The following is a 26,320-nucleotide window of genomic DNA, read 5'->3' as shown; positions in this document are numbered from 1 at the left end:
GACTTTCACCAAGAAACAGTAAAAGTTGGTCGATGAAGCTCCGTTGACGTGCGATACGAAATAAGATGTAGAAGAAAGTGAGTTGGGGCGGCTATAATGTCCATGCAGTACAATGATGCTTTGACGGCTTCTAAAATCTCGAAAATTCGGCCCACACAGGGTTATGTTGTTTATATTACGCTAATCGAGGAGTCAAAAAGCGGACCTAAAAGCATGACGCATACCCTTCAACATTACTGGGTTTTCATACCCTGCTAGGATCACTTACCGTTATAAGGTTTATGTCTTATTTTCCAGCACTACGTAGATAGTAGTTAGTAGAAAATAACTCCAAATAAATAAGAATCCAAATAAACAAATAAAAAATCAAATGGCACTGAAACAAAGTGAATGGAACTCACGGAAAGAAAATTCTAATAGATTATTATGGAATGCATCCGAATATAACAAACTAGCATCACTTCATACCTGCAAAAAAACTAAAGGTTATTCAGTCTTTTTTTCACTACATCAAACATCTTTGTCTCTATTCTATTGAACTATCGAAATACAACAAAACCGAAACATGTAACTCTTGGGACCAGACAACCTATAATAATTTACTGCTATGCCGCAACTTCGTGGTTAGGACACCGAATCTGTGTGTCCTGCGGGGAAGACAGAGGGGAGCTCGTAGACAGAGGGGAGCTCATTTTAACTTTTTTTAATCTTTTCAGCTGGCATCATGTGTGGGGAAAAGTTGATTTACTTGAGCCATATGATATCTGAAGTCTACTGTTTCTGGGTAGGCTGCATTATGTAAGGAAATATTATAAATCTTTGTTATTGTTTTTTGTAGTACTTCAGGATGTCACTGACGGTCACCAGGGCTGAAGGGGTGACCGTGTTTACTGTCATCTCCAACCCCAAAAGCAAGTAGCCCCCATTTTGCCAGATCCTGGGCAGCATGTGCTACAGTCTGGTGTGCTCAGTGTCTCAGAGAGTGATGTGGCAACTGGGAGCTGTTCACTCCATTCTAGGGGTAGGTATTCCATACTATACACGATACAAGTCGAGAAGTACGTTACACGTTGAGCCGCTTTGCTTCTGACAGATTTTAATGACTACGAACTCTTCCCTGGTAATGATGATGATAAGAGAGTAGAGTCAAGGTTATGTGATGACCTGCTTCCATCTTCCCACAGACTATACAGATAGTGGTTGGAGTGATGAATCTGGGCTATGGAAGTTTGCATGTTACAAGCTTTTATACTTTCAGTGAGATTAGCGGTCACACCCTTTTCTAGTTGGGGGGGAGAGGTAAGAATAAGAATTTTTAATTTCAATAAATTTAAGTGGAATATTTTAAAAGTATAATGTTCCATTTAAAAGGAACTTCATTATTGAACAGATCTAATAGATGAATTTTTAATAAGCTGTTTTTTTTTTTTTGTTTTTTTTTATTGTTTAGAACAAGTTCATTGTTGCTGGCATCATGTGTCCTTGCAGAAAGGTTTCCCCACCCATTCCTGGTGAGCTTCTCTTTTTCTTTGAAAGACATATTAATATTGTATCAGACACATATAAGTCAGAATTTTTCCAATATGATTTCAAGTGTGTTATGACAAGGTGTATCATCTTGCACAGTTGATGAAGAACCTCTGAAATGTTCATTTTTTGGTAATGTGTACTACACTGTCATTTTTACCACCTATGTATAGTTTATACATACACATATACACTGAGTCATCATTTTATTAGTTAGTTATACCTACAGGAGATTTTCATACATTTTACAGTAAATTGTAGATATTTCCCTTGATACCACCATTGTACTCTGAGTCTACTGGAGTTCTCTCCTGTGTATGTTCTGTCATCCTTTATTCACCACTCTCATGAGTGGCATGGATGCTTTTAATATACACTCATATTGTAAATCCACTTGTAAATACAATTTATACAAATGCGTTTGTACACATATACATACATAGATCTACAAAATATCTAGACATCACGTGTCCTTTTCCAAAATTGGAAACACTGCAAAGTTGTGCAAAGAATAAGACAAGTCACCATCGGTCAGCATGTACAAACAACCATCTAAGATTTAATGAAATTTAAAAAGTTACTTTGCCTTTAGCCTAAACATTACATTACTTTGATAATTATATGATGTTTCTATGCATATTGATCATTCTGTTTTTCAGATTGGAATAACTGTCATAGTAAATATAGTCAGTGCTGTACTGACTATAACTGCCATTGTGTTGTGTTGTACTCAGTGGATGTAGTTCTAGGCCTCATTCTTATTGGTGCAACCCATCTACTAGATCATATCAGTATTTCTTGACAACACCCTCTCCCCCGAATGGGATCATTAAAAACAATCTAAAGATCTGTCAGAACTACAAACACCTTATTAAGGTACAGAATTTTGTTATGTTGCAGTATAAATACACTTTTTTTTTTTACCCTTGCACAGTGTTTCCATATGATTTTGAGTAATTACTTTGAGTAAGCTTTACAGAAAGCTACAGAAATCCTCTTAAATCGTGCAGTGTGATAAAATGAAACATGGTTAGGCAGCTGTCACCTGCACTGCCTAACCATTTGGCCTTCTACAGCTAGATGGTGCAGAGAGGGCTGAATATCATCATGATCGTGTTAGCTGTTCTTCAGTTTTGTGTCACCGTTAGCTCATGTGTTTTGAGCATGAAGACGCTGAGCAAGAAGAAAGGAGATGAAATGGTATGAATGTCCTTAACTAAACTCAGAATCACTGTTTGATGTTGCGGTTAGAGAGTTGTTTTCTGTAGTAGGAAGGACTTTTAAATGTGATGTTTTTTCTGTCTGGTTTTGAAGATCAAGGATGACACAGGCCTTTGCCAGACCCCTGCGGAGGAAGTTGTTTCTTGTCTTACCTGTTAGAGGAGTTTCACATTCAGAATTCCCACAGTTTACATGGATTCATTTCATATTCCTTTCATATTCTTTTGGCCCTTGTGACATGAGATGTTTTCTTATTGTTATTATTAGAGGCATTTGTTTTTGTAAAGTAAGAACTCTCATTTATTATAAGCTGATTGCGCTTTACTTCATCACACTTTTTTGTTCCTATAGTACATATGCACTAAAGGCTTTTTGGTAACCATGATTCTTAATAAAGACAAGCATGTGTATTTGTAACATCTGCATCTTTGTTTATATTTCTACTCAAACTGAACTAAATGCAAAATAATAGACTTTTAATTGAAATTGGACATTGCATTAATCAAGCTAAGATATGCTTTATGCAATAACAGTATATGGGATCTGGGCAACAAAAGCAATGTGCTGGTTATTAGAATTTACTCTTTAGTGGGAAATCCTGTAATACATAACTGATGTTTCAAATGTAGACCACAATTAATTGCACTTGAAGTCAAGAGCGCTTTCATAGCCTACAACTTCTGGGAACATTTAAAAAATTCTCATAAATTATTATTGGTTGACTTAACAAACGTAACTTAATATATTTCCAGAAAATCCGCTGTTTTACTGCTGATCAAATGTGCGACACATCCTCCACCACCAGATGGCAGCAGAAAAGCTTAATAATCACGCTGTTGTCAGTAATTGTCTGAATCATCGTCAGCTGCCATTTTGAGAGAAGAATAGAGGAATGGAAAGATGTAGTCTTAAAAGTTTGAACACAGTCGAGGTTTTACAGCGATGAGACTGAAACCTAAAAGAAAGCTTATACTGTAAAGGCATTTCTGAAATTTATCATCTATAGGCGTATATGCGTCAGATGCATATAACAGCGATGATCTATTAGTTTGAGCCTCACAAATCTTAATAAAAATGGTTATATGTCAAATGGGAAAATGACTAGAGAATCACACTAAAATATTGAGCCTTATGTTGCACGAATTGTAGTATAAAGAGTTCAGCTGTTATCCCCAAACCTTGCCTCACAGAGTGCAATATTATAATTATAAATGTTAAATATTATGAAATGTTATTTTCATATTTATTCCATAGCCTACCCCATCCTATGTTCAGTACTGTAACTATGGATCTTCTCCTTCATGCTAAACTGGATTTTACTGAACGTTTTTGAATATTTAATTACATAATTAAATGTGTACATTTTCAGAGATTTTGCATAAGATGGAGATCACAAGCATGGTGCATACCCATTTTGGAAGCAATTTAGTAACAACAATTAGCCAACAGAGATATCAGAATGGAAACGTTATACATGTAGCCTATAAATATATGTTTGTCAGTCAAAATGACCACAACCTATAGAGTATGTTTGTCTGCATTCCACCTTTTAGTTGATTAAATCTTAGTTATACAATGTTATGCCTGTAAAAACAGAATCATAACCAAGTACAGCACCCTAATCAACAATGTGTACCTCGTCATGCAGCAAATGAACAAGGGTACACGAATATAAACTTTCAAATAGTGATTATATTACATTTTTATTTAAAACAATTAATTGCACAGTTTCTGCTTCATAATTGTAATAGATTTTGAGGCTTCCTGGAATGGGCCTACCAAGAGAAGAGGGTGAGGGATAGGTTGGGGGAGAGAGAACACCTGTCAAAACTTCTGCATTCTTTCTCCCACCTCAAATAATGAGTTTCTGTTACAGGTGCTAGTTTCAAGTGGTCTGACACCAGGGATCAACAAGCAATTCCCAGACAAAAGCAGATATCGGCAGCACGTCTCAGTCGCACAGGCATGTCTGTGTTTTGTATGCTTTTGTTAGCACTGGGCTTATCTCTTTTTTCTCCTTTAGCTCTGCTTTAGTGGGATTACACATGAAGTTGCTGGCAGGCAGTCACATCACATTATTTACTGCCACGGCATCCAGTCCACAGACTTTTCTATTGATAAAGAGCGATGTGCTTGCCAATGCCAATGACCTTTTTTTTTTTTAAACTTCATATGGTTCAGTAATTTCACTTGTTCAAATTGCTGTATTTGAACAAGTGAAACTATTTCGACTTCCATCTTCTTGCGGTAGTGATGTGATCAAGCATAAAGTAGTATTCATCAGTAGTACATTGTAAAGTATTATAATGCAGTCAGGGATGTAGAGCAAAGACACACTCACCCCAAGAGTGTGTCTCCTACTGCGTGATCCTCTACTATGCTAGTGAATAAAGTACAGTTTGGTCAACCCCCAGGCATCTTATGCTAGTGATGGCAAGCCAAGTGTAATTCAATATACCCTTGTTTGAATTTCAGTACAATTGAAGTAAGATGTCTTAGATTATAGTTGCTATTTGTAAAGATATGAAGAAGGTGAGATTTTTCCTGAGGCATTTTAAAAGACTATGTATTATATGACAGACTATTTTGGTTCCAGGAAGATATCTCGACTGAGTCATTAATACACTGTGTAAATGAAATACATTTTCTGACTCTGTAACTAAAACTGAATATTTATTTACTAATTCTCAGAAATGACCACCACGGATATTTAAGAAAAACGTGATATAACTTTGAAATGCGCAGAGACAGAGATAAAACACTTTTTTTGTGGGCATTTGGAAGAATGCATTCCCAAGTCTGCACAAACCTGGCAGAATCTTTCAAGCAGCACAAGGACAAAAAAGTGCAAAAAAGTGACTAACCATCCCTCAAAATAGGCCAAAATTTGGCAATGCGATATGGCCTATGGCTCAGAAGGTTGCGTCTGCCAACCCTCAATGCTACTGACGAAGCAGATGCTGTCTTTTTTTTCTTAGTATGGTGCTACAGGAGAAACCTAGGACTGGAAACTACATTTTGGTAAGAAAGAAGAAATATGTGAATGGTTAAAAAATAATAAATCATTATTCAGACATGACATTTTCCCATGTCCCATATCTTGAAGGCACTGGATTTGTCATAATACTCAATGGAAACCATTTGGTTCTTCTAGGGAAAACATAATACATTCTTCACACAGACTCTTATGCTTGTTTTTTTCTAGTATCTTGGACCAGGAGACACCTTAGTATATTTGCTTTTTTCCATGGCTACATCAGGCCTGGTGGTACTGCATGGGCTTCACTGGGGCTTCAATTGTCTGATACGAATGCATTTGTCCTTTCTTTGGGAACAAAATGAATTTTTTTCCATAGAAATTACTGCATTAAGTGAGGGACAGGGTAAAATTATGGAGATAAATGCTAGCACAGTGTATTCCTGCATCCTGCGTGAAAGCGTTCTGACTCCACGTGATGTTTTCCTGCGTTCCTGTGGTCACCTGATGGGAATGGCTGATAAACCTTGCTCAATGCGGGGCTGTGTGGCCAATTCATATTTATGGAAGAGTAATTCTAGTCTGATTAAAAGATTCTCTTAAACTATTCACCAGGGTAGCATTTTCATGCCAGGGTTATACCCATCATAGATAGTTTTCCACAGCTACATTGCTTATTGTGTAGAAAGTACACTCTTTTCAAGGGGCAAGTCCAAAATTCTTCAGTTTTTCTACCTCATAATCAGAAGTGTTGGAAAGTCTCAGTAGACTCAACCTTGTTTTGGTAGTAGGTCCTGTTTAACCCTACCCCAAAAACATGTTTATATATATATATATGTAAACATGTTTTTGGGGTAGGGTTAAACAGGACCTACTACCAAAACAAGGTTGAGTCTACTGAGACTTTCCAACACTTCTGATTAACCCAGCAGAATACCTGACGGAGGAACACCACTGTATATACAAATACTTTATATTCAATGTCAAAGTCCATACACCCAATTGGCATTTGACTCAGCCTATTTAGATAAGAGCAGCTTTTTGATTTGTCCAGATGTGGACACAACCCCTGACACCAGTGCCATTTGAGACAAAAATGCCATTCTAAGGTTTCAAAACTGGCAAGTATGCCCTACTGAATTCTAGACCCCAATCTATTTCCATGTTAAGGGACAGTGATTCTGGCAATCACTGGGTGAAAGTGAAACTACATCAAAATCTTGGTTAATATTAAATAGAATGCCATGTCATACTCTTTCACCATGCTTAAACCAACAAGTTGGGAATCATTTCCATTTTGATAAGAATTATAATCTCTGAACACTTCTTGAGCTCAGGATTTCAACTAACTTAGAATCATGTTGAGGATTTCATCACTCAGTGTGATGTCTTGGCCAGTAATCAGAATAAAAGTCTGGCATTGCCATTTTGGAATATTGAAGTCATGCCCAGAAAACAGGTCAAGTTAACATTATTGGGTTGGCATCAGACTCAATATTTCCAATAATTAGTGGAAATGCGCTGAAATTTTGTCACAGATTCCTACCAAATGCCCTCTAATAATGCAACAAATTTAGGTTTTTTCTGAGTTATGTCAAAACATTTCAACAGATCCATGATGGTATAAGTATCTTGCTAATTACTGCCAAAATAATCAAAATGATCAGAAAATACTAAAGTCCTAGTCTGGCCTGAATCGAAGTCATCTGTGAAGTTTATTTAGTGAAAACCTGTACAGACTATATCTTATTGCAGTAAAGACACAACCTAGCTCATAACCCCACCCACTTTACTACTATTTCAGTTTTATTGTTTCACAATGGACTGATTAGATATGCTTCTAAAAACTTTTAGAACCTAGATTAGGTGCATGATTTTTAAATTGAATTTAAATATGTTCAATTTGAATTTAATTTAAAAATGTCCAACTAGATGATGTGCATGATTTTAAAAATGAATTTAAATTGAACACATTGAAATTGAATTTTAAAATGTCCATTCAGTTTATAAAAGGTCTCATATTTCATATTAGACATTTAAAAAATGAAAAAAAAAAAGTTTTTGTAAGATGCACCTTTACTTTAAAATTTACTTTTCAGTCTTTTTCATTCTGACCTGTGGTAATGTCTGCCTATTGTTATAATCGTTGTTGTTTTATTCATTTCTGTGGTAATGTATTTATAAACTTGTTTTTTTTGTGTGTATGTGGTACCATGGAATTGAGCCTAATATAGAAACTCGACATTCCAGTTCCTGTGCATAATTACAGAGTAGGAAGGGTGTTTCATTCAGGGCAGAACCACATGTATTTCTCCAGTCATTTTCAACTCCTTGACTTTCTCTGCTACACTGAACGAACTTTGTTCGCCAAGCTAAATAATACTCTCACCTGCAAGTTTTCAAAGTAACACTGGTTATATTATCTTACACTGAACTTTATGCTATGACTCTTTTGAGAATAGAAGGTCCTTGAATTCTGCAATCTATTCGAGAATACAATAAGAAGGCAAAGCTTAGTGCATTATAATTTTGTGTATATTGCATTTCGTATCCCATACAAAGTTCATATAGAGTAAACGGATGATTTGCTGATATAGGAAATGTTTACATAAAAAAATCCAACATATATAGGAGAAAGATTTTAATTGGAAAATATGTGCAAAGCAGGCAGACTTTGTATGAAATACAGTGGGATTTATCAGAAATTGTTTAGGTAAAAGAATCACCTAAACTAGCAATCTCAAAGAACCCACCTTTGAAACATTTAAACCTAAAATGAAATAGTTTTTTTTTTTAAAGTAAACATTTACATAATGGTTAATTTTGACAAGATATTTTGATATTCATCACAAACATTTTAATAGAGAGAGAGGAAAAAAAGAACAAGTGTTTGAAAGTGATTATTTATCTTGTGTCAAATAGTGATGGTGCACTTCAGAGTTGTCTAGATTCCCACCAAAATCAGTATCTATGTTTCATATTCACCTGAACTTTCAGTGGAGCTTTAATAACTGCTAAAATGTCTGACATGTTCCAATAACTGATAGGGCTTCTTGTGAATTTCTCACTGGAATTAGCTAGTAAACCACTAATAGCTGCTTAGCTAGCTCATGAGTTTTCTTGTGAAACTCTCATGACCAATTCATGGATTTAGCTCTAAACTAGTACACCTGGAATACATTCAATGTGACTCAAAAAAAAAAAAAATCTTCATTTTGTTCAGACACATTTGCCAGATTCTCTCTTAATTTAAGAAATCATTGGTCAGTTTTGAAAAAAAAAAATCTGTGCATATCCATAAGAAGCTCCAGACATTGTTGGCAATGTCTCAAAGTGGAAGCAGTGACAGTAATTCATTCAACCAATGGTTAGACTGTAAAATGGCCAAAGGGCATCTGTTCATCAGCATAAAACACTACCTACCAGGATAGGATGCTAACAACCAGACATCTGGCATGGGTGCTTTGGGTGATATTAAATATAATTGGTTATGTTTTAGCCTTTTCTTAGCATATGGCAAGACATAACATGCACCCTGCAGTCACACCCAGTAAAACCACCAATACGTGCAAAACAATCAGATCGTTTCGGGGTGTACACATGTAGCAATCACCAACGGTGACTTGATGAAAGACAAACAAAAAAAAAAATAAAAATACCCTTCTTAACAAACTGCCTGCCATTCCAGCAGGCCATATGAATTCATACTAAATATCTTCTGCTCTCTCCATGAAAGTCAAAGCGTTACAACATGCCCAGGTTTGTTTGGATGAAAAGCAATATTTCAACATGGTCTGTCTGTCTGAACATGGTGTGCTCTTTGTGAAGGACCACTCTGCACACAGTGGCAAATGGCTCTAGATATACAGCAGGTCATTGGCTTTTTGATTAAAGTTTTTAAGGTTAGATTTGTAAGGTAAGTTTTTATGTCACCACAATTGCAGTTAGGAAACAAAGCTAAAAAAATAAAAAATTAAAAGATCAACAATTAAAAATGATGGCAAAATAGTGGCACTTCAGTTGCATTGGAGACAATTACTTTTCATTTCACATATGACTTTCATATGTGACTTTAAAAAGAGTGATGTGATCAAGCATAAAGTAGTATTCATCAGACTACACAGTCATTTTCCACGATTATTAAAAATGTTCCAAACAATGAAAAATGCAGTGCACATTTAGCAAATCTAAAGCTTTCATCAAAGAATGTAATCAATCCATGACCCCCAACATTGAGGATAAGGAAATTTTTACAATGTGTTATTCTGTTAGTCAGCTTTTTAAAAATTAATCCTTACTTCCAAACATTGTTTCACTGAGTATACTTTGAAGGACTCTTGGGAAAACATTTATAAACCATCAAACTATATTCCTTTTAAGATCTGAAAATATGCTAGTCACTGAATCTACTTAAAAACAACCTGTGATATCTGGTGTATTTTGGTCACATGACCTAGGCAGAATGAACAAAGAGGTAGAAGTTCTTGCATTCCTCAAAGTAGTGAAGCTCATCTGTAAACGTCCAGGAATAGGCAACTTCTTTGCATTTGGTCTTGACTGTATGAACCACACATAAAGGGAGCTTATCGAATAGGAGTTCTGCAACCCCTGGAACTGTGGGTTTCTTCTCAGCCTGGACAAGCTGCTGGATCTGCGCTTTGTCTAGAGGTTCAGGGGAAGCACTGTAGGAAACCACAATATTTAGATCATTTGGTGCAGGCACCAGAAACCTGCTTTTTCCTGTACTGCAGTAAAAGTCCTTGCTGGCAAAGCCGAAGTAGCGTGAAGGTGAGTAAAAGACGTGGACTGACCAGCCCACCCAGTCATACTTCTTCTTTAGGTTCTCCACAATCATATCAGCAAGCTGTTGGTTGGTCTTGTTTGTACTGTCCCTCACCAGCCTCTTCATATCAAGCTCTGCCTGACTTGGGAAGCTGTTGATGCAGTCCTCAATGACAATGTTAATTTTTGACTGCACGATCTTCATCCTTTCTTGCCATTCTTGAAGCAGCTTCTCCTCATCTTCACCACCTTTCAGTGCTGCATGTCCCATCAAGGCAATGAGGCCTATGCAGAACAGATGCTTCAGCCTTGAACAGAAGTCCTCCACTGCTCTACGACTCTTCTGCACATAGTTTAGTGTGATCTCCAGCACGGACTCTCCAGAGAAATTTTCTCCCGTCACTGCATCGTATAGTGTGTGAAGATTTTTGTCACCTCCGCTCTTGCTAAAGTGTTCCAGAAACTGCTTTTTCTTGGCTTCTTGGAATTTTGGTTTGGCATTGAGGATGTCCATGTACTTGCGAAACTGGTTTGTCAGATTCTCCTCTACTGAAAAGTAAGTGGCATCTGCCCCACTCTTCTTAATCTCCTCGTTGATGCGCTGAACCTCCTCTGACATGATCTCTAGCCGATCCCGGACCTTCTGAAACTGCTCCTTCATGTATGCCGCTTCTTTGCTATCCACGTTGTCTAGCGCAAGTTTCACAATGGGTGCCGCTATGGAGAATACAGGGAAGAGGTCTCCAGCGATGCTGGCCACCACCTCTGCTCCTTGCTCAAGTGCCTCCATCACTGTTTCCACGACATCCTTTTTGTCGGCAACCATTTTCTGGAGCACATCAGTCATCTTTACTGATCTGTTTGGAGTCAGCACTGTGCACTCTGCATGCAAAGACATCATGGTGAGGGTCAAGCAACGAATCCTTTCATTAGTCTGATACAAATTAGATTAATTAAGACTGCACGATTCAAACTCTTAAATCCAAACTTTTTTTCAGCCTAGATAATAGTAAATAGGGAACTTACACAGGCAGTCCTTGACTGTGATATGTTTTCAAATCTTTGAGTTGTGTAAGCGTGGAGAAAGGGATCACTGTGACATAAAGAGAGAAGAGTTATCCTGGCTATCAGGGCACCACAACATGACGACACACCGCATGTGTGATGAGGCAACAGTCAGCACAGACTTACACTAATATGACCAGAAATAAATGATTCTATACAACACTAGCTTCATCATATACATTCATACATTGGGAATAGATTTGCAAATACTGCTAACATTGCAGTCATAAAGTCGCCTTTACGGCAGATAAGAAGGCAATGCTGTACTAAATATAAATAAGCAACACAGGAGATTCTCCACCTCCAGAACCCTAGAGCACCAAACAAATCATACGTTTATATGAATTTGCCATATAATGTTAATGTAGTGGCACTGGACTGAATACATATTGATAAACAGTTGCCGTGTCATCCAAGCCAACACAATATGCTCAGACAAGACCACTGATAAAAATGACAAAGCTCAATCTTTAAAAGCATAGAGCTGAAAATGTCATGTGGTGAAAAATTACACGTGTCCACAAGACCCAAGCAACAGAGAATCTACAAGTATGAAGAAACGGAAGTACAATGTTTGTAATATCCATTAATATGTCAGTTTCCATTTTCTGTATGTGCAAATCCCTTTGTGGGTGTGGAAATTATTAATAAGGTAGTTCAACTTGTTGAACCGGCTCAGTACATTTTCCAAAGCAGCTCAGGCAGTAACCATGGAAACTAGACAAAGAAAATCCAGCTGTCAGCTATTCCTTGATAACACTTCATTGGCCTACATTTTCAGTTTACCTCTCTTTTGCACACCCTCTTTTTGAACAGCATACACAGTGAGAGTATAATTGTAGCGTACAGTCACTATGATGTGCATATAAGAATACAGTAAATCAAACAAAGCATACACAATTAATTAATTTGTTTTACTTCTGTAAATAGGTACAGTCTCTTCAGACCAGTTCTGTAAAGTGCAGGATGTCAAATAAAACATCTGGACTGCATAAAATGTCATTAGAATGCTAAACACATACTGTTTTGTAACAAAAAACACTTGTGAACATTTGTTCTATTTCATTTCGTCATAATTAATAGTCCACATAATTGTGGACAAAACTGATGCTGTTAGATATATGCAGGAGAACCCTGACTAACTCTTCATCAGGGACGTCTAAAATGTTCCCATGTTTTTTTCTACATCAGAAAGCACTAAGATGACTCAGTACAGTTTTTCTCATCTAGCTTCCTCCCCTGGGCTGCTAGCACTTCTGAGAGAGCCTACGTACAGGACCTGCAGCGATAACTATTTGGCTGAGGTTTTAGGTTTCTTTGAATTGAGGTCTGAAATATTATTCGGCTATAATGAGGCGTATAAAGTATGTTTGTATGAGGAAATACATGGACTCAGTGAGAAGACGAATAAAAACAAAACAAAACAAAACAAAAAAACAAAACTGGGGTGCGTCTAACGTTTCGAACAGATTTCGTTGCTTCAACGTCATGCCTCCCAGATGACTGACTAGGAGGTTAATCATCTATATGTAACATGGCGTAGTCTAAACACTGTACCTTCCCAGTCTACTTCTTTTGTATAGAACACTGACGAAGGAAAGGCAGCTGTCCAATCTTTATAATTATGCTGGGATTACAATACATCTGCGCCAAAGCAGCAAGCGAAAAGCAGGAACTTTAAAGAATTTATAGGCGTCTGCATATTTTTCAGAAAAGGTGGCTAGGCTGATTCCTACATATCAAAGTCATTTAAAACAATCCAATAGTTAGGTATGTAACTGAGAAACGTTTTGGTAAATCGGAAATGTCGATTATTAAACTGAAACAATCGAGCTTTAGACTATGTTAAAACTTAGTGTTAAGACGGTTGTTTTTCAGAGACAGCACCGCCCTATAACAACCTGGCCTTCCGTAATACTTACTCCCTTAATACTTACTAGTCTGTAATGAAGAACGGCCAATAGACTAATTAAATGTATTAACACGTACTAATGATTGTCATTTCAAACCAAACTCACCTTAATGTTTCGAGAATAAAATTAACAAGACAGAACGTTTTCAGTCCAGTTTCGTGCGACTTCAGATCACGTAGCTCACTCTTAGAAAACGAGCTGTGGCACACCCATGATCACGAGAAAAAAAGGCTTGTCTTAGCCAGGAGGTCGTTAAACTTCTTTGACCGCAACCCTTCTAGTGGTTTCACTATTGTGCAATTATCTCTGAAACATTTTTATGTAGCACCCCTCTCCTTTGGGGCTTATAATGACTTCCTTACAAACAAAAAGTCCGGAAACAGTTTTGTATTTAGAGCATAGCATTTATATAAACTAAATATAGCATAATAAACATGAAAAGAAACAGTATTGGCTCACAAATTGATCACATTGCAGCTAGACAAGGTTTTGAATGTTTCTTTTTATATCATTGCTGAAATAATGCTCCAATAACAAGCTGAGGATACTAAATTATAGTTTTTCATGATGCTTATAGAAGCATGGACACAATATCACATTACCATGCTTCTTTTCTGATTTTGAGAAGGGACAAATTTGATTAGATACAGATATGCATACTTAACTTTAACAGCTTTGGAATGAACATCATAAAACCATGTCTTACAAGGCAGAATCACAGGAGAGCTCTAGTGGAGAGTGAATAAGACGCAGAAAAGTAATTGGTTTCATCATGCATTTGCCATCAACATTGGCTTTCTAAATTTTGAGACTTTAATAAAGTCTGATTTTTTAAAAAAAGCAACAAAAATTTAAAAGCCTGATTGCCATTGTGATATTTTTTTTTTCTGTCTGATGTCTACTATTCTGAATGGATGCACAGATATGCTCTTTTGTGCATGTTATAATAGTAGCATTCTGGTTGGAAGTTGTTGGCTTCCACTACTTTTTTATAGCGGCTGATAGCATGCACAAGGCAGTTGGGAATACCACTGCACAGACACTGTGCCACAGACACCATGTTGCCCTTCAGATTCTGTTTTTCTATCTGATCATGTAACTGGCTGTTGTTGAGTGGCTTTGGATCCACACTAAAAGACACTACGATTCTTATGTTGTTTTTGGTCAAAAGGTCAAAAAAATTGCCACCTCCACTGCTCCCATGGTACTTTTTGCCAGCCATCCAATTCCAGAAAAATATGCCACCATGATTAAACACCCTAATTGACCAGGAGACCCAGTCATACTTCTTGACAAGGGCATCTAGCAGGTGTTTAGTAAACTCTTGGTCAACGCTGCTCTGCCTTTCCAGAAGCTGGTGTTCTACATCCATCTTGGCTTGTGCAGGAAAGTTATTTATGCACTCATCCACTGCCACCTTCATGCGTTTCTCCACATCCTCCATGCGGTCTTGCCATGTCTTCACCATGGTCTGGTCTGGTTGACCTTCCGTCAGCGCAGCGTGCCCCATCACGGCTATGATCCCGATCACGAAGAGTTTCTTCAGCTTGGCACAGAATTCCTCCACTGCTCGCCTACTTCGCTGCTCTGTGGTCACCACTGTGTCCAGCATTGCATCCCCAGAAGTGTTGTTTCCAGTGACGGCATTGTACAAAGCGTCGAGGTTCAGGCAACCCTCTGTGTTCTCAAAGTGCTTGAGAAACTTTTCCTTTTTCTTTTCCTTGAACTTGGGTTTGGCGTTGATGAAATCTTGGAACTTCTCATACTGACTGATCATTTGTGCTTCATAGTGAAAGTTCTGCTTGTTCATCGATGTTCGCTGCAGCTCCAGGGCTATTTTGTCAACTTCATCCTGTATTCCCTCCAGCTTCTGGTTGACCTTTTCAAACTGCTCTGCCAAGTACTTGGCCTCTTTGCCTTCAGGGTTGCTGAGAATCTCAGCGGAAGCCACAAAAACTGCCTCCAGGATGGGATGGAACTGGCCCACAGTGGCGGCTAGAATCTCACAGCCTTGGCCCATTATCTCTACTCCTTTTTCAATCTTGCTCTTGTTCTCCAGAACCCATTCTTCTACTCGATTCATTTTGAATTCCAGGAAAAAGGCCCTGTCTTAATCCTTTAGGGGCCAGGCAAGTGCTCTCTCTGTAACAGAGCAAGATAAGTCATGTGAAAACCTCCAAGCCAAGTGGTATCCTCAACATAAAAATCAATGCTATAATCAATGTGGTCATCTCTAAAGGTCATATTTATTTCTCCAACATAAGATCTGTGAGGTAACCTGAGAAAAATTTGACACAAAAGCATCCACTCCTGTACTTTGAACTCACAAAGCCAATTAAATGTAGGAAAATAAAACTGTGGACATGTATGGGCATGCCCAAAATCATATTACCACTCCCTCTGATTCTGAAGCATGGGCAAGATCAGGAGTCTAACAGGCATGAATAAGAACAAACATACTAAATGTTTACCATAGTTCAAAGTAAACATTAGATGGCAAATAATGAGTTCACCTTTTCATGATAAAGAGGGTTGCAAAATAATGCTAGAGAGTAGGGGGCTAATTTTCAGCACCAGCCAGAGAGTATAGAACATCTGTTTCCAACATGAGTTACTGGAAAGCATAGTTAAACACCCAAGCTGTTGAGCATTTCTGGACATTTCTGGGTAGTTTGATTACACAGGGGAGATGAGCTCACACATATCTCATTTCCCAAGACCCAGTGTACACTACAGAAAAAAAGGCACACCCAGGTCTAAGAAAATGTATCCATTGCACTTGAATAGTATAAACTACATTATTTTGACCAACCAACCAATAACAGCTACAAAAAAAACCATTCCACATTACTACAGTACAATACAATAGAACACAACGGGTTCATGACAATTAATTATAGCCCACTTTGTGAATCCTGACCTAATATAATCAAGGACTTTACAGGTCTCTATGTAATGTTTCTCATAATGACTTAAAGATTTGTTAGATTATGTGGATAATTAAGAGAAATCAATTACAGCAAAGGCATAATGAAATATATTTTGGAAATTTAGAACCTATTACTGTTTACTCAAAAGTAAATGTTAATAATAGAATTCTAGTAAAATTTGGAGTAATAAAACATACTTGCTTAAAAATTATCCTTAATGAAATGAAATTATTCAAATCCATCCATGTAACAATATGTATGATGGCTTTGAAATGAAAACTGCAAGGTGTGTCCACCCCCACCTAAAGAAAAACTATTTTCTCAACCCTAATACTTATCATGGTTTAACTCAATCAATCATAATTGTCTGCACCAAAACCTTTGAGATAATGACAAAAGACTGAATTGCCTTTTATCATTCTTTTTCAACAATAAACCTTTACAGCTCAGAGCCACATCCTTGGTTACTAATCCAGAAGCAATGATGTGTTAGACAAAGTCAACTTATAAGAGTCTATATTTACTTATGCACAACATCCGGCTACTTTCGATTACTTCTAAAGAACCTTTTTCAATTTGTGCGTACTCCAAGTTAAAAGCAATACATTTCATCTATACATCTATTTTAAAGCATATTCTTAGCTTTTTTATTTCTCACAAAGACTTGCTTCTGTTCTCTGACCCCTTTCCTTCATATGACAAAGACCTAAGCTAATACAATCAGAAAAGAAGGACAGAAAACAGAGGGACAAAGAAAAAACTTTAAAAAGAAAAGCACAAATAAAAAAAGGAAAAAAAGAAGGCTTACCATTAGATTGTGTGTACAGAGGTGCTGTCTAGTGTTCCAGTGGAGCCTGGCTGTGGAGAACATCAGCAGACTCCCAGGGTCAGCATGCATATATAGCCTCTCTCCTTTGGGCACTCCCCCTCTGGATTGGATCCATCCCCTGCGAACATTCCTGTGAGCCCACTCGACGAGGGATGAAGGCAGGCACCGGGGACGGATAACATCCTATAAACATTCCCTCCTTCAAAAGGGCCCAGTATATGGGTTAAATATGGCACTGGCTGTCCCGGGAAACACAAGACAGGAATGTTTTTTTTCCACACACAAAACAAGAAAAGGAAAAAAAAAAAAAAAAATCCATACTTTGTTGAGGCTATAGCATCACTATTACAAAACTTGGGCATTCAAAGCATTCAAAATTTCACAGAAGTCGCTTCTCATGTCGTCCTGTCATGTGTTACTTCTTAACTGCTGTGCATCATCAGTGGGCTCAATGTGACTGGTATGAGTGCAGCATTTCTGCCTCCTGGGTCAGTTCCGTCACAGTGCTTCACGAAGCAGTGAAAGACTCCTCTGTTTCCCAGCCACACCAGGCCAGGCAGGCTAACCCAGTGCTTTTGTCTCGCTCTCTCCTTTTATGGCCCATTGGGCTAGAATGACAAATTGATGCATTTAAATGGGGGACGGAGGAAGGCTGTTGTATTCTATGGGCTCTGATGCATGTGGAACTGGCAGGGTCCAGCTGATATGCTAGCATTTCTATTCTTTGCGCAGATGCAAGATCTCACAATATGATAACTTGGTAGAGTAAGAAATGTGAATATGTTCTCGCAGTAGTATAACAATATGTGGCATGAGGAGCAGAACACGTTTAGGCCTGCAGTCAGGTGATTTTGTGTGTTAGGCTCTTTAATGAACCTTAAAAAATCTTTCAAGGAATAAAAGTAGCATATAAACACAATAGTTATGCAGGCAATGTACACGGAACCAATCACATTATACTATACACATTTAACAGGCATTTATACAAAGGCTTAAAGACACTATGTAACTATACTTGACCATCAAATGCTTAGTTACAGGTTAAACGCTAAAAAAACACTTTAAATTCATAAGTGGTTTTACAGGGGAGCTTTATTGAAGCTGAACAATGAAAAAGGCATTATTCTAATAGTTACCATATGAGAAAGTTGTGCCAACAAGTTACTAAATTGTCTGTTTGCTGTTAGATCTGTATTTAGACTCCTATTTCCACAGTATTCTGTTTTGTTCATATTCAATGATTACAATAAGACTCCACGTTATTATCAGAATACATGTACTACAGGCTGATTTTCACAGGTAAATTTTTTCTGGAAAAAAGACATACAAAGGAAATAAGAAAGGGTCCACAAATTTTCCTACAATACCTGTAGTGAGATACAATGCAGCTATACTGTATACTGGATTGTATCCAACAAAGCAAGCCTGGGCAAATCTCATATGAGCAAAGTATTGTTTTGTAAATTTCAGGAGCACTGTGGGAATTAGCTTCAGGGCTCTTCTGTATCAGTCAGGTAGGTTTATCTTCTCCATAGACACAATTAGTCATGCTGTTGGACATTATTTATTTGTTTCTAAAGCTGTCTTCTGTCAACAATAAATAAGATAACATCAGGATAATGATATGAACATTCATCGGTTTCATAATGAGAAACGTGCTTTCAGTCTGTAGTATTATGCAAAGGTTTTAGACAGGTGTGGAAAGAAATGTTGCAAAGAAAGATTTCTTTTTTTTAAAAATAGTGTTGATAGTTTGTCAATTAACAAAATGCAGTAAAGGAACAAAAGAAAAATTTCAATCAAATCAATATTTGGTGTGGCCACCCTTTGCATTCAAAACAGATTAAACTCTTCTATGTACACTTGCACACAGTTTCTAAAGGAGCTCAGCAGGGAGGTTGTTCCAAACATCGTAAGCTTGCTCAAATCCTTCTGTCTCTTCATGTAATCCCAGACAGACTCAGTGATGTTGAGATCAGGGCTCTGTGGGACCCATATTACTTCCAGGAACATTGTTATTTATGCTGAAAACAGTTCTTAATGACATTGGCTGTATGTTTGGGGTCCTGCTGAAAAATTTATTTGGAGCCAATCAGAGGCCTGTAAGTAGCTGCCTGTATTTCTCAGCATTGAGGACACCATTAATCCTGACCAAATCCACAACTCCATTTGCTGAAATGCAGCCCTAAACTTGCAAAGAAGTTCCACCATGCTACAGACACTCATTTCACTGCTCTGCAGTCCTTCAGCAAACAAACTGCCTTCTATTACAGCCAAATATTTCAAATTTTGACTCATAACTCCAGAGAACCTCCTGCCATTTTTCTGCACCCCATTTCCTATGTTTTCATGCATAGTTTTGTCCCATGGCCTTGTTTCCACATTGAAGGTATGCCTTTTTGATCACAATTCTTCCATGAAGACTACTTCTGGCCAGACTTCACAGAAAAGTAGATGGTTGTACATGTGTCTGACTGGTTTTTGCCAGTTCTGACCAGATGGCACTGCTGGACATCTTCTGATTTTAAAGGGAAGTAAGCATGATGTGTCTTTCATCAAGTTTCCTTGGCCGACCACTATGTCTATGGTCCTCAGTGTTGCCTGATTCTTTGTGCTTCTTCTAAAGTGCTTGTGCAGCACATCTTGAAACCCAAGTCTGCTTTGAAATCTTTGCCTGGGAGAGACCATGCTGATGCAGTATAACTACCTTGTGTTTTGTTGCTGCCAGTCTTGCCCTGGTGTATGACCTGTGAAATGGATCTTCTACAAGCTCACCTTTATAGCAGAGTTTGGATGTTCCTCACCAAGTTTTAAGCCTCCTACACAACTTTTTCAGTTTCAGTTAATGACTGTGTTTCAACCTCCATATGAAAATGATGGTTGTGATCACCTGTTTGGTATCATTGGTTAATCATACACCTGACTGCAATCCTACAAAATCCCTGACTTTGTGAAAGTGTACCTAGAAGTATCGATGCTGTTATGAAGGCAAAAGGTGGTCAAACCAAATATGGATTTGATTTAGATTTCATTTCTCTTTTGTTCATTCACCTTGCAATTTGTTAACTAACAAAAATTAAAACTTCTATTTTTGAAAGCATTCTTACTTTGCAGCATTGTTTCCACACCTGTCTAAAACAGTGTAAAATAAAAATTTGTACAGTGTAAAATAAAAATTCTATGAGATAATGTTACACCCATGATTGCAAGTCTGTTCAACACATAAAATGCTATCAGTATTATTGTTTTTAAATAGTATCACTGTGAAGGAATATATATGTATTTGTTTTATTTTGTGATTGTTTTATATTATGATTGTGCTTCTATAATTTGTCGGCATGTTTGTGACTCTTCTATGTCTGCATGAAAGGCGGGCGTCAAGGTCAGGAGGTGACGACTGCCTGCCCTCATCCACAGACTCTATCTATGCTCCTCTGTCATCTTTTCCCCCTGTCACCTGCTTCGTCAGTGTGATCACGCTCCTGTGTTGTTGAAGTGAATGCCTGATGTTAGACTAGTACCCTTCTTTTTGGCTAAGAAAAAACTGATCTGAAGTTTCACCACATGCACAAATAAAAATTGAAAATCTGAGGCTCTTCATTGTTGAATTTCTAACAAAAGTTCAAATATGTATTAAGAAACCCTCTTATTTAATTTGAAATTATTATTATTTTCAAGATACAACAGATGTTTGGTCAAAATATCAAAAGTTAGATTCCCACATTTGATTATACACTAAAACTTGTAGTTTTGGTGCCGCCCACATTTTCTCTTTTCATCACAGGATCAGTACAAACCTCTTGGAAGCTTTGATGTTTAAGGGAAACCACGAGAAGCAGTGAGAATTGTTGAAGATTCAAGACATAAATGTGAGGCTATCATGAACAGGATCCACAGAGGAAATATTAACGTTGTGTTAGCATTCTTCAGCTCATGGGCCTGTTACTGCCTGAACATACAATATTTTCCGTCATTCTTCAGTCATTCAGCTGTTCGCAGAAGTGAACTTTTTTAACACCCGTATGTCTGTTCCCTAGTACACAACCCTCCTGACCTCTGCATTCCAAGTGCCTTATCAGCTGAGGTACTGAAACATGTCAGCATTGCTTTAGTGGGCAAGCCTGGCCTCAGCTTTTCATCCCATCCAACCAGAAGGCCTTCCATTTGCTGATCACTTTCAAAACACTTTGGAGAGACCCAAACATGTAACTCAGAGAATAATTCTTATATATGTACAGTTCCAAGCATTTTCTGAGTCGAAATGACTTGTAAAACTTGGCAAGATATAACATAAAAATTAAAACTTAAAGTAATTTATGTAATTATACACTAAATTATGTAATTATACACTAAAACTTGTAGTTTTGGTGCCGCCCACATTTTCTCTTTTCATCACAGGATCAGTACAAACCTCTTGGAAGCTTTGATGCTTAAGGGAAACCACGAGAAGCAGTGAGAATTGTTGAAGATTCAAGACATAAATGTGAGGCTATCATGAACAGGATCCACAGAGGAAATATTAACGCTGTGTTAGCATTCTTCAGCTCATGCTGAGGTACTGAAACATGTCAGCATTGCTTTAGTGGGCAAGCCTGGCCTCAGCTTTTCATCCCATCCAAGCAGAAGCACTAGTGACTGTGCCTATTTAGTCATCTATTTACCTATTTAGCTCATCACCTATTTTAAAAACAAACAAAACAAAACAAAAATATTATTCATTGTGTAATGTATTTTGCTGCTTTTCTTGATGATTTCATGTTGTTTTAAGGCACTCATATAGTCCTGGCCTTCCATTTGCTGATCACTTTCAAAACACTTTGGAGAGACCCAAACATGTAACTCAGAGAATAATTCTTATATATGTACAGTTCCAAGCATTTTCTGAGTCGAAATGACTTGTAAAACTTGGCAAGATATAACATAAAAATTAAAACTTAAAAAAGTAATTTTGTGATTTGGCCTTTTTGTGGTAGAGTTAATCAAAATGGTCAACTAGCCTGAAAGACCTCTTTTCTCACTGGCATGTGGTGCAAGGGCACAGCTGTTTCCGATGCAGCTCGTAGCAGAAGGTCATTATCCAGACCAGAAGAATACTGCTTTAATGTAAAATCAGAATTTTTTTCCCCTACTTCCTCTGTTGAAAACTGTGCAAGGAGGAAACAGATTTTAAAATGAATTAAAATTCACCTATTACACAATTTTCTACTTTAGTGAAATCTATGGACCCTTGCTCACTGGGATGCAAGAAATTCTGATTTTTGGCAAAAATAGGAAAAAATGTAATTATGCAATAGTGTAGACCCACGCTTGGGTTTTAAGGAACTTAAATTTCGCTTTGTTGCGACTTTGAAATAATATCCATGACTCAGATGTTTGTTCTTGAATGCCTATGTTACTGTGGCAATAAATAAATTGCAGTTAAGTAATTTTTTATAAGAAAGTACCTAGGAATCTGGTAACAGTTGTTTAAGCAAACAGTTGGGATTAGCTAGTTATACCAGAGAAAATAAATCTTTTGCTTTAACTTTGGATTTTCTGGATTGCTCCATGTCTGTCCTGAGCTCTGTAATCAGCTATGTAAATTAAACATTTTAACATGGTGTTTGTAGTAATCTGAATATTCCCAAGGAGTAGGCAGTCCTCCCTGTCTGCCTGAGCTTCCCCAAACTGTTGCTGCAAAGTTATAGTCATTTAAAATCTCTTTGTATGCTGCTGCATGACACTTTACTGGAACTAAGGGCCCTGGGCGTAAATTAAAAAAATAGCCTCAGACCATTTTTTTGCATTCTCTTGGCGTCCAACAAATCTAAGATTCATCTATCTGACTGCTAGTCAATGAAGAACCAGGACAGATAAAATTAATATTGTGTCTGCAGTGAATGGTAATTTTTATTTTATGTTATTGGTTATTGTTAAGTAGCAGTTTTGTATGTTGACTGTAAAATTTAGCTTGTATACAGTTTGTGTTAAATTTTGCACTGGTGTTGATGAAGAATAGCTACCAAACCAGCCTGATAACTCTGTGTGTGTTACTTTTCTGTATCATAATGTGTGTACTCTAAATGACTGTAACATGGTGCTGCACAAAAACAACTGGTAATTATGATTTGTCATGACTTTCTGCTTCATGACAACAGTACAATCGCTGCATAAGACTGGCAAAAGTTTGCAAGTACACATGACTTTAACCTTTAACATGTGCTGAACTATGCTTCCAGAAACCACTATATTGTCACGATCCTCATTAAATTGTTCACAGTAATACAAACACACTCAACTATAGCTGAAGCACATAAATATTTCCAGGTGCCATTGCATTTTAGGAAACCAGGACCTGATCAGTATGCTCCTCATTGCTGTGGTGAGACAGTCCTCCACCACAGACTAAGGGCATCTGTCAGACTTATCAAATCAATGTGGACCTATACAGAAGAGGACAGACGTTGCAGGCTGCGCATTGATTTGTCTCAGGTTCTCCTCAGCATGTCGTTCATTTGGCTACCCTCATAACAAACAATGATTGCAGAAACCTCAACCTGCTGTTCTCAGGCGAATTGCTAACTTGATTACAATTCAGACTCTAATTAAATGTGAAGGCCTATCCTTGTTAGTTCTTATTTAAATGCCACAACACTGTGTGCTATGTAGGTCACTACAATTTATTTATGATCATCTGTCACCGTAGGTTGCTGCCTGCTATGTTGTCCTCAACTGCAGCTGTGTAGTTAATAACTGGTTCCTGTAATATCAAACAAAGGTCCAATCCATCTGTGCAGGGCTATTAAGCTTGGCAGTTATGGCTGTGCGCTTGTTCCTGAAGGACATTCAGTTTTTTGTCAGTTTTATTTGGGTTTAATTGTAGGCCAAGGCCAGATTGGCAATGGCAGGAATTTTACAGCACATGTCTGGAAAGAACAGGACAAAACATTCACTTCCTTTATCAAGTAACTTCCTTTATCTGTGAATGGCTTTTGCAAATATTTGGAAAACAAATTAGCCATACATCTCCAACGAAGAAGATTCCAGGTGAGTAGCTACAGTGTACTATGCAGTAAAAGATGTAGAGATAGTCAAAAGGATGAAGGCCACCTGTCCATCCTGTTGCATTTTTTATTTCTACATTGCTGGGAAGTGCACAAGACTTCCAGAGAAATAGGACAGAGGTATGTATATGTAATGTGATAAAAAACAATACCCCAAAGACATCCAGGCCCTAAATACAGCCTCTAAGGAATATTGTGTTTAAGGCCAGGACTGATAAAAGCAGCCAAGGCAAAATCAATTCACAGATTACACTTTTAATACACTAATGGTTTACTGGACAGACAAGCAAGCCTAATGGTTTATACTCATGGGCCAAACCAAAATGGCTCCTAAATTGACACACAGAGCACTACACAGTGTGTAAAAGCTATTAGTTCATGCTATATGCAGTGCCTTCATAGGTGTAGGGAGGCATTTCGGTTTCAGCCGAATATGCCTCCACACAGACAGTATATGCCTCCACACTGATGCTGGATTATTTTTGGTGCAGCAGTACCCCAAGTCTTTATTGCTCGAGACCACAAATCAAAAAGTGTATAAAGATTAATAAAACAACAGAACAACAACAAGAGAGAAATCCCTTATATAGCAGGCATTCGTCAATATTATTATAAATCAGTTATTACTTTCCATGTCCCAAAGTGAGAGTTTCCTGACTCTCCATGTCTCCATGTCCCCTCCTTTTGCTTTCTCATGCTCTCTGTCCCTGTCTCTCTAAGACTCGCCGAGGGCTCGATGACACTCCATGCAACCTCATGTAGTTCTACTACATAGTGCCTCTGGGAGTGCAGGGACCGGAGCTGCCTTAATTGACTGCCCCTGGAACCGGACTGGCTACTATTTGAGTACAGCTCACATTAGGGTTGATTGTAATTATACTACACCCAAAACTGACAAAGCCTTCTCACTAAGCCTTGAAATTTTCTGGTTTTTCTGGTTTTGACATAACAGCCACATGCAGCATTTGTGTGTGTGTGTACATAACATGAAAAATCCTCATACATAATGTGTATTCTGCTTAGATGGGCAGTCAGTGTGTTGGTGTATAAAGATGCAATGAGAGAGATAGCATTCTTTTGTGTGGGGCACAAGAAGAGGATTTCACTTAAGAGACAGGGTGCTATACCACAGAGCTGAGAAGACGCTCTCTCTGTTCAGTCAACAGAGGGAGGGGTGAGCTTATCTCACTGTGTGAGTGTGGGAGTGAAAGGAAGAGAGAGTTAAAGGCAGAAAGAAAAAGAAAGGGAAAGACAGAGAATGCTTCCTTAGCGCTGATGTGTTTCCAGGAGACAGAAAGTGATATGGATTTGTGCTAAGGGAGTGGACTGACTGACTACGGTGCGCTGGCAGTGCTGATTCACAAAGCCCACAACAACCTAACCAGAGTTGTTAGTATACACAATTTTTGTAGCAGCAAACTGTTCTGCTTCCAAACTTTGTCACCTGAGGTCTTATTTTAGCAGCAGGGTTTTAACCTATGAGATCGGACCTCTGGCAAATAACCCCCGCAGACCTCTGAAAGACAATCTATATGGGTGTTCAGGGTGTGCTGCTGTGTGTCACAGAACAAATGTTTTAATGCTTTTTATCAGATCAGGCCACTTAGGGAGCAGCGAGTGGGTCGATGGTGCACTCTGACGGATGGGTAACGTCATTAAACTAGGCTGCGATTGGCAGATGTAGCCAGACTGAAGCACGCTGGGATTGAGCGACCTCCTCCAGCACTGCTCTAATGATGGCCTCTGTAAAATCACTCATTTGTTTGTGAAATATTCATATTGGCTGATATCTCTTCCTTGACAATTAGAGAGACCTTCTCTCAAAAGACAGAAGATCTGAATATATATGCTATTGTAGTCCTTGCCGTTTCTCTGTTCTCGTTAACATCCAGAAATTTGAAAGGTTGTATCCACACACCCTTACAGGAAGTAGTGAAACCAAGGAAGATGTAGCACACATGCATGCAAATACACACACCCACACACGTACACACAGACACACACACACACACACACACACACACACACACACA

At 38.0% G+C, this 26,320-nt stretch overlaps 2 protein-coding genes and 1 pseudogene across 4 annotated transcripts; 1 reads left to right on the top strand and 2 right to left on the bottom strand.

Moving 5' to 3' along the window:
* The first annotated feature begins 104 nt into the window (after window positions 1–104).
* On the top strand, window positions 105–2,973 carry LOC145659684 (uncharacterized; annotated as a pseudogene). Its single transcript, XR_014125785.1, has 6 exons — window positions 105–1,021; window positions 1,185–1,227; window positions 1,451–1,511; window positions 2,262–2,403; window positions 2,608–2,727; window positions 2,842–2,973. The product of XR_014125785.1 is annotated as an uncharacterized LOC145659684 (transcript).
* A 5,378-nt stretch (window positions 2,974–8,351) lies between these two features.
* On the bottom strand, window positions 8,352–13,732 carry rpz4 (rapunzel 4). 2 transcript variants are annotated; one of them, XM_035526347.2, is made up of 3 exons: window positions 13,591–13,732; window positions 11,534–11,600; window positions 8,352–11,389 (listed from the first exon to the last, which is right to left on the bottom strand). In XM_035526347.2, exon 3 carries the CDS (start codon window positions 11,352–11,354, stop codon window positions 10,179–10,181), a length of 1,176 nt encoding a protein of 391 aa, XP_035382240.1. In that variant the 5' UTR covers window positions 11,355–11,389; window positions 11,534–11,600; window positions 13,591–13,732; the 3' UTR covers window positions 8,352–10,178. The 2 variants fall into 2 exon arrangements, with proteins under 2 accessions (XP_035382240.1, XP_081575391.1); XM_081719265.1 differs by lacking the exon at window positions 11,534–11,600.
* Window positions 13,733–13,969: 237 nt separating this feature from the next.
* On the bottom strand, window positions 13,970–17,359 carry rpz5 (rapunzel 5). The gene is made up of 2 exons (XM_026996964.3): window positions 17,224–17,359; window positions 13,970–15,627 (listed from the first exon to the last, which is right to left on the bottom strand). Exon 2 carries the CDS (start codon window positions 15,566–15,568, stop codon window positions 14,387–14,389), a length of 1,182 nt encoding a protein of 393 aa, XP_026852765.2. The 5' UTR covers window positions 15,569–15,627; window positions 17,224–17,359; the 3' UTR covers window positions 13,970–14,386.
* Between the last annotated feature and the right edge of the window lie 8,961 nt (window positions 17,360–26,320).

The sequence above is a fragment of the Electrophorus electricus genome, chromosome 1, assembly GCF_041902795.1.
Source record: "Electrophorus electricus isolate QZ-2024a chromosome 1, ASM4190279v1, whole genome shotgun sequence".
In the NCBI taxonomy this organism is placed as follows: domain Eukaryota; kingdom Metazoa; phylum Chordata; class Actinopteri; order Gymnotiformes; family Gymnotidae; genus Electrophorus; species Electrophorus electricus.
Note: the sequence above shows the minus strand (reverse complement) of the source record. Positions and strands in the feature narration are given on the sequence as shown.

Excerpts from the sequence above, each read along its gene's own strand:
- rpz4 (XM_035526347.2), bottom strand. The coding sequence starts at position 11,354 with ATGACTGATGTGCTCCAGAAAATGGTTGCCGACAAAAAGGATGTCGTG.
- rpz5 (XM_026996964.3), bottom strand. The coding sequence starts at position 15,568 with ATGAATCGAGTAGAAGAATGGGTTCTGGAGAACAAGAGCAAGATTGAA.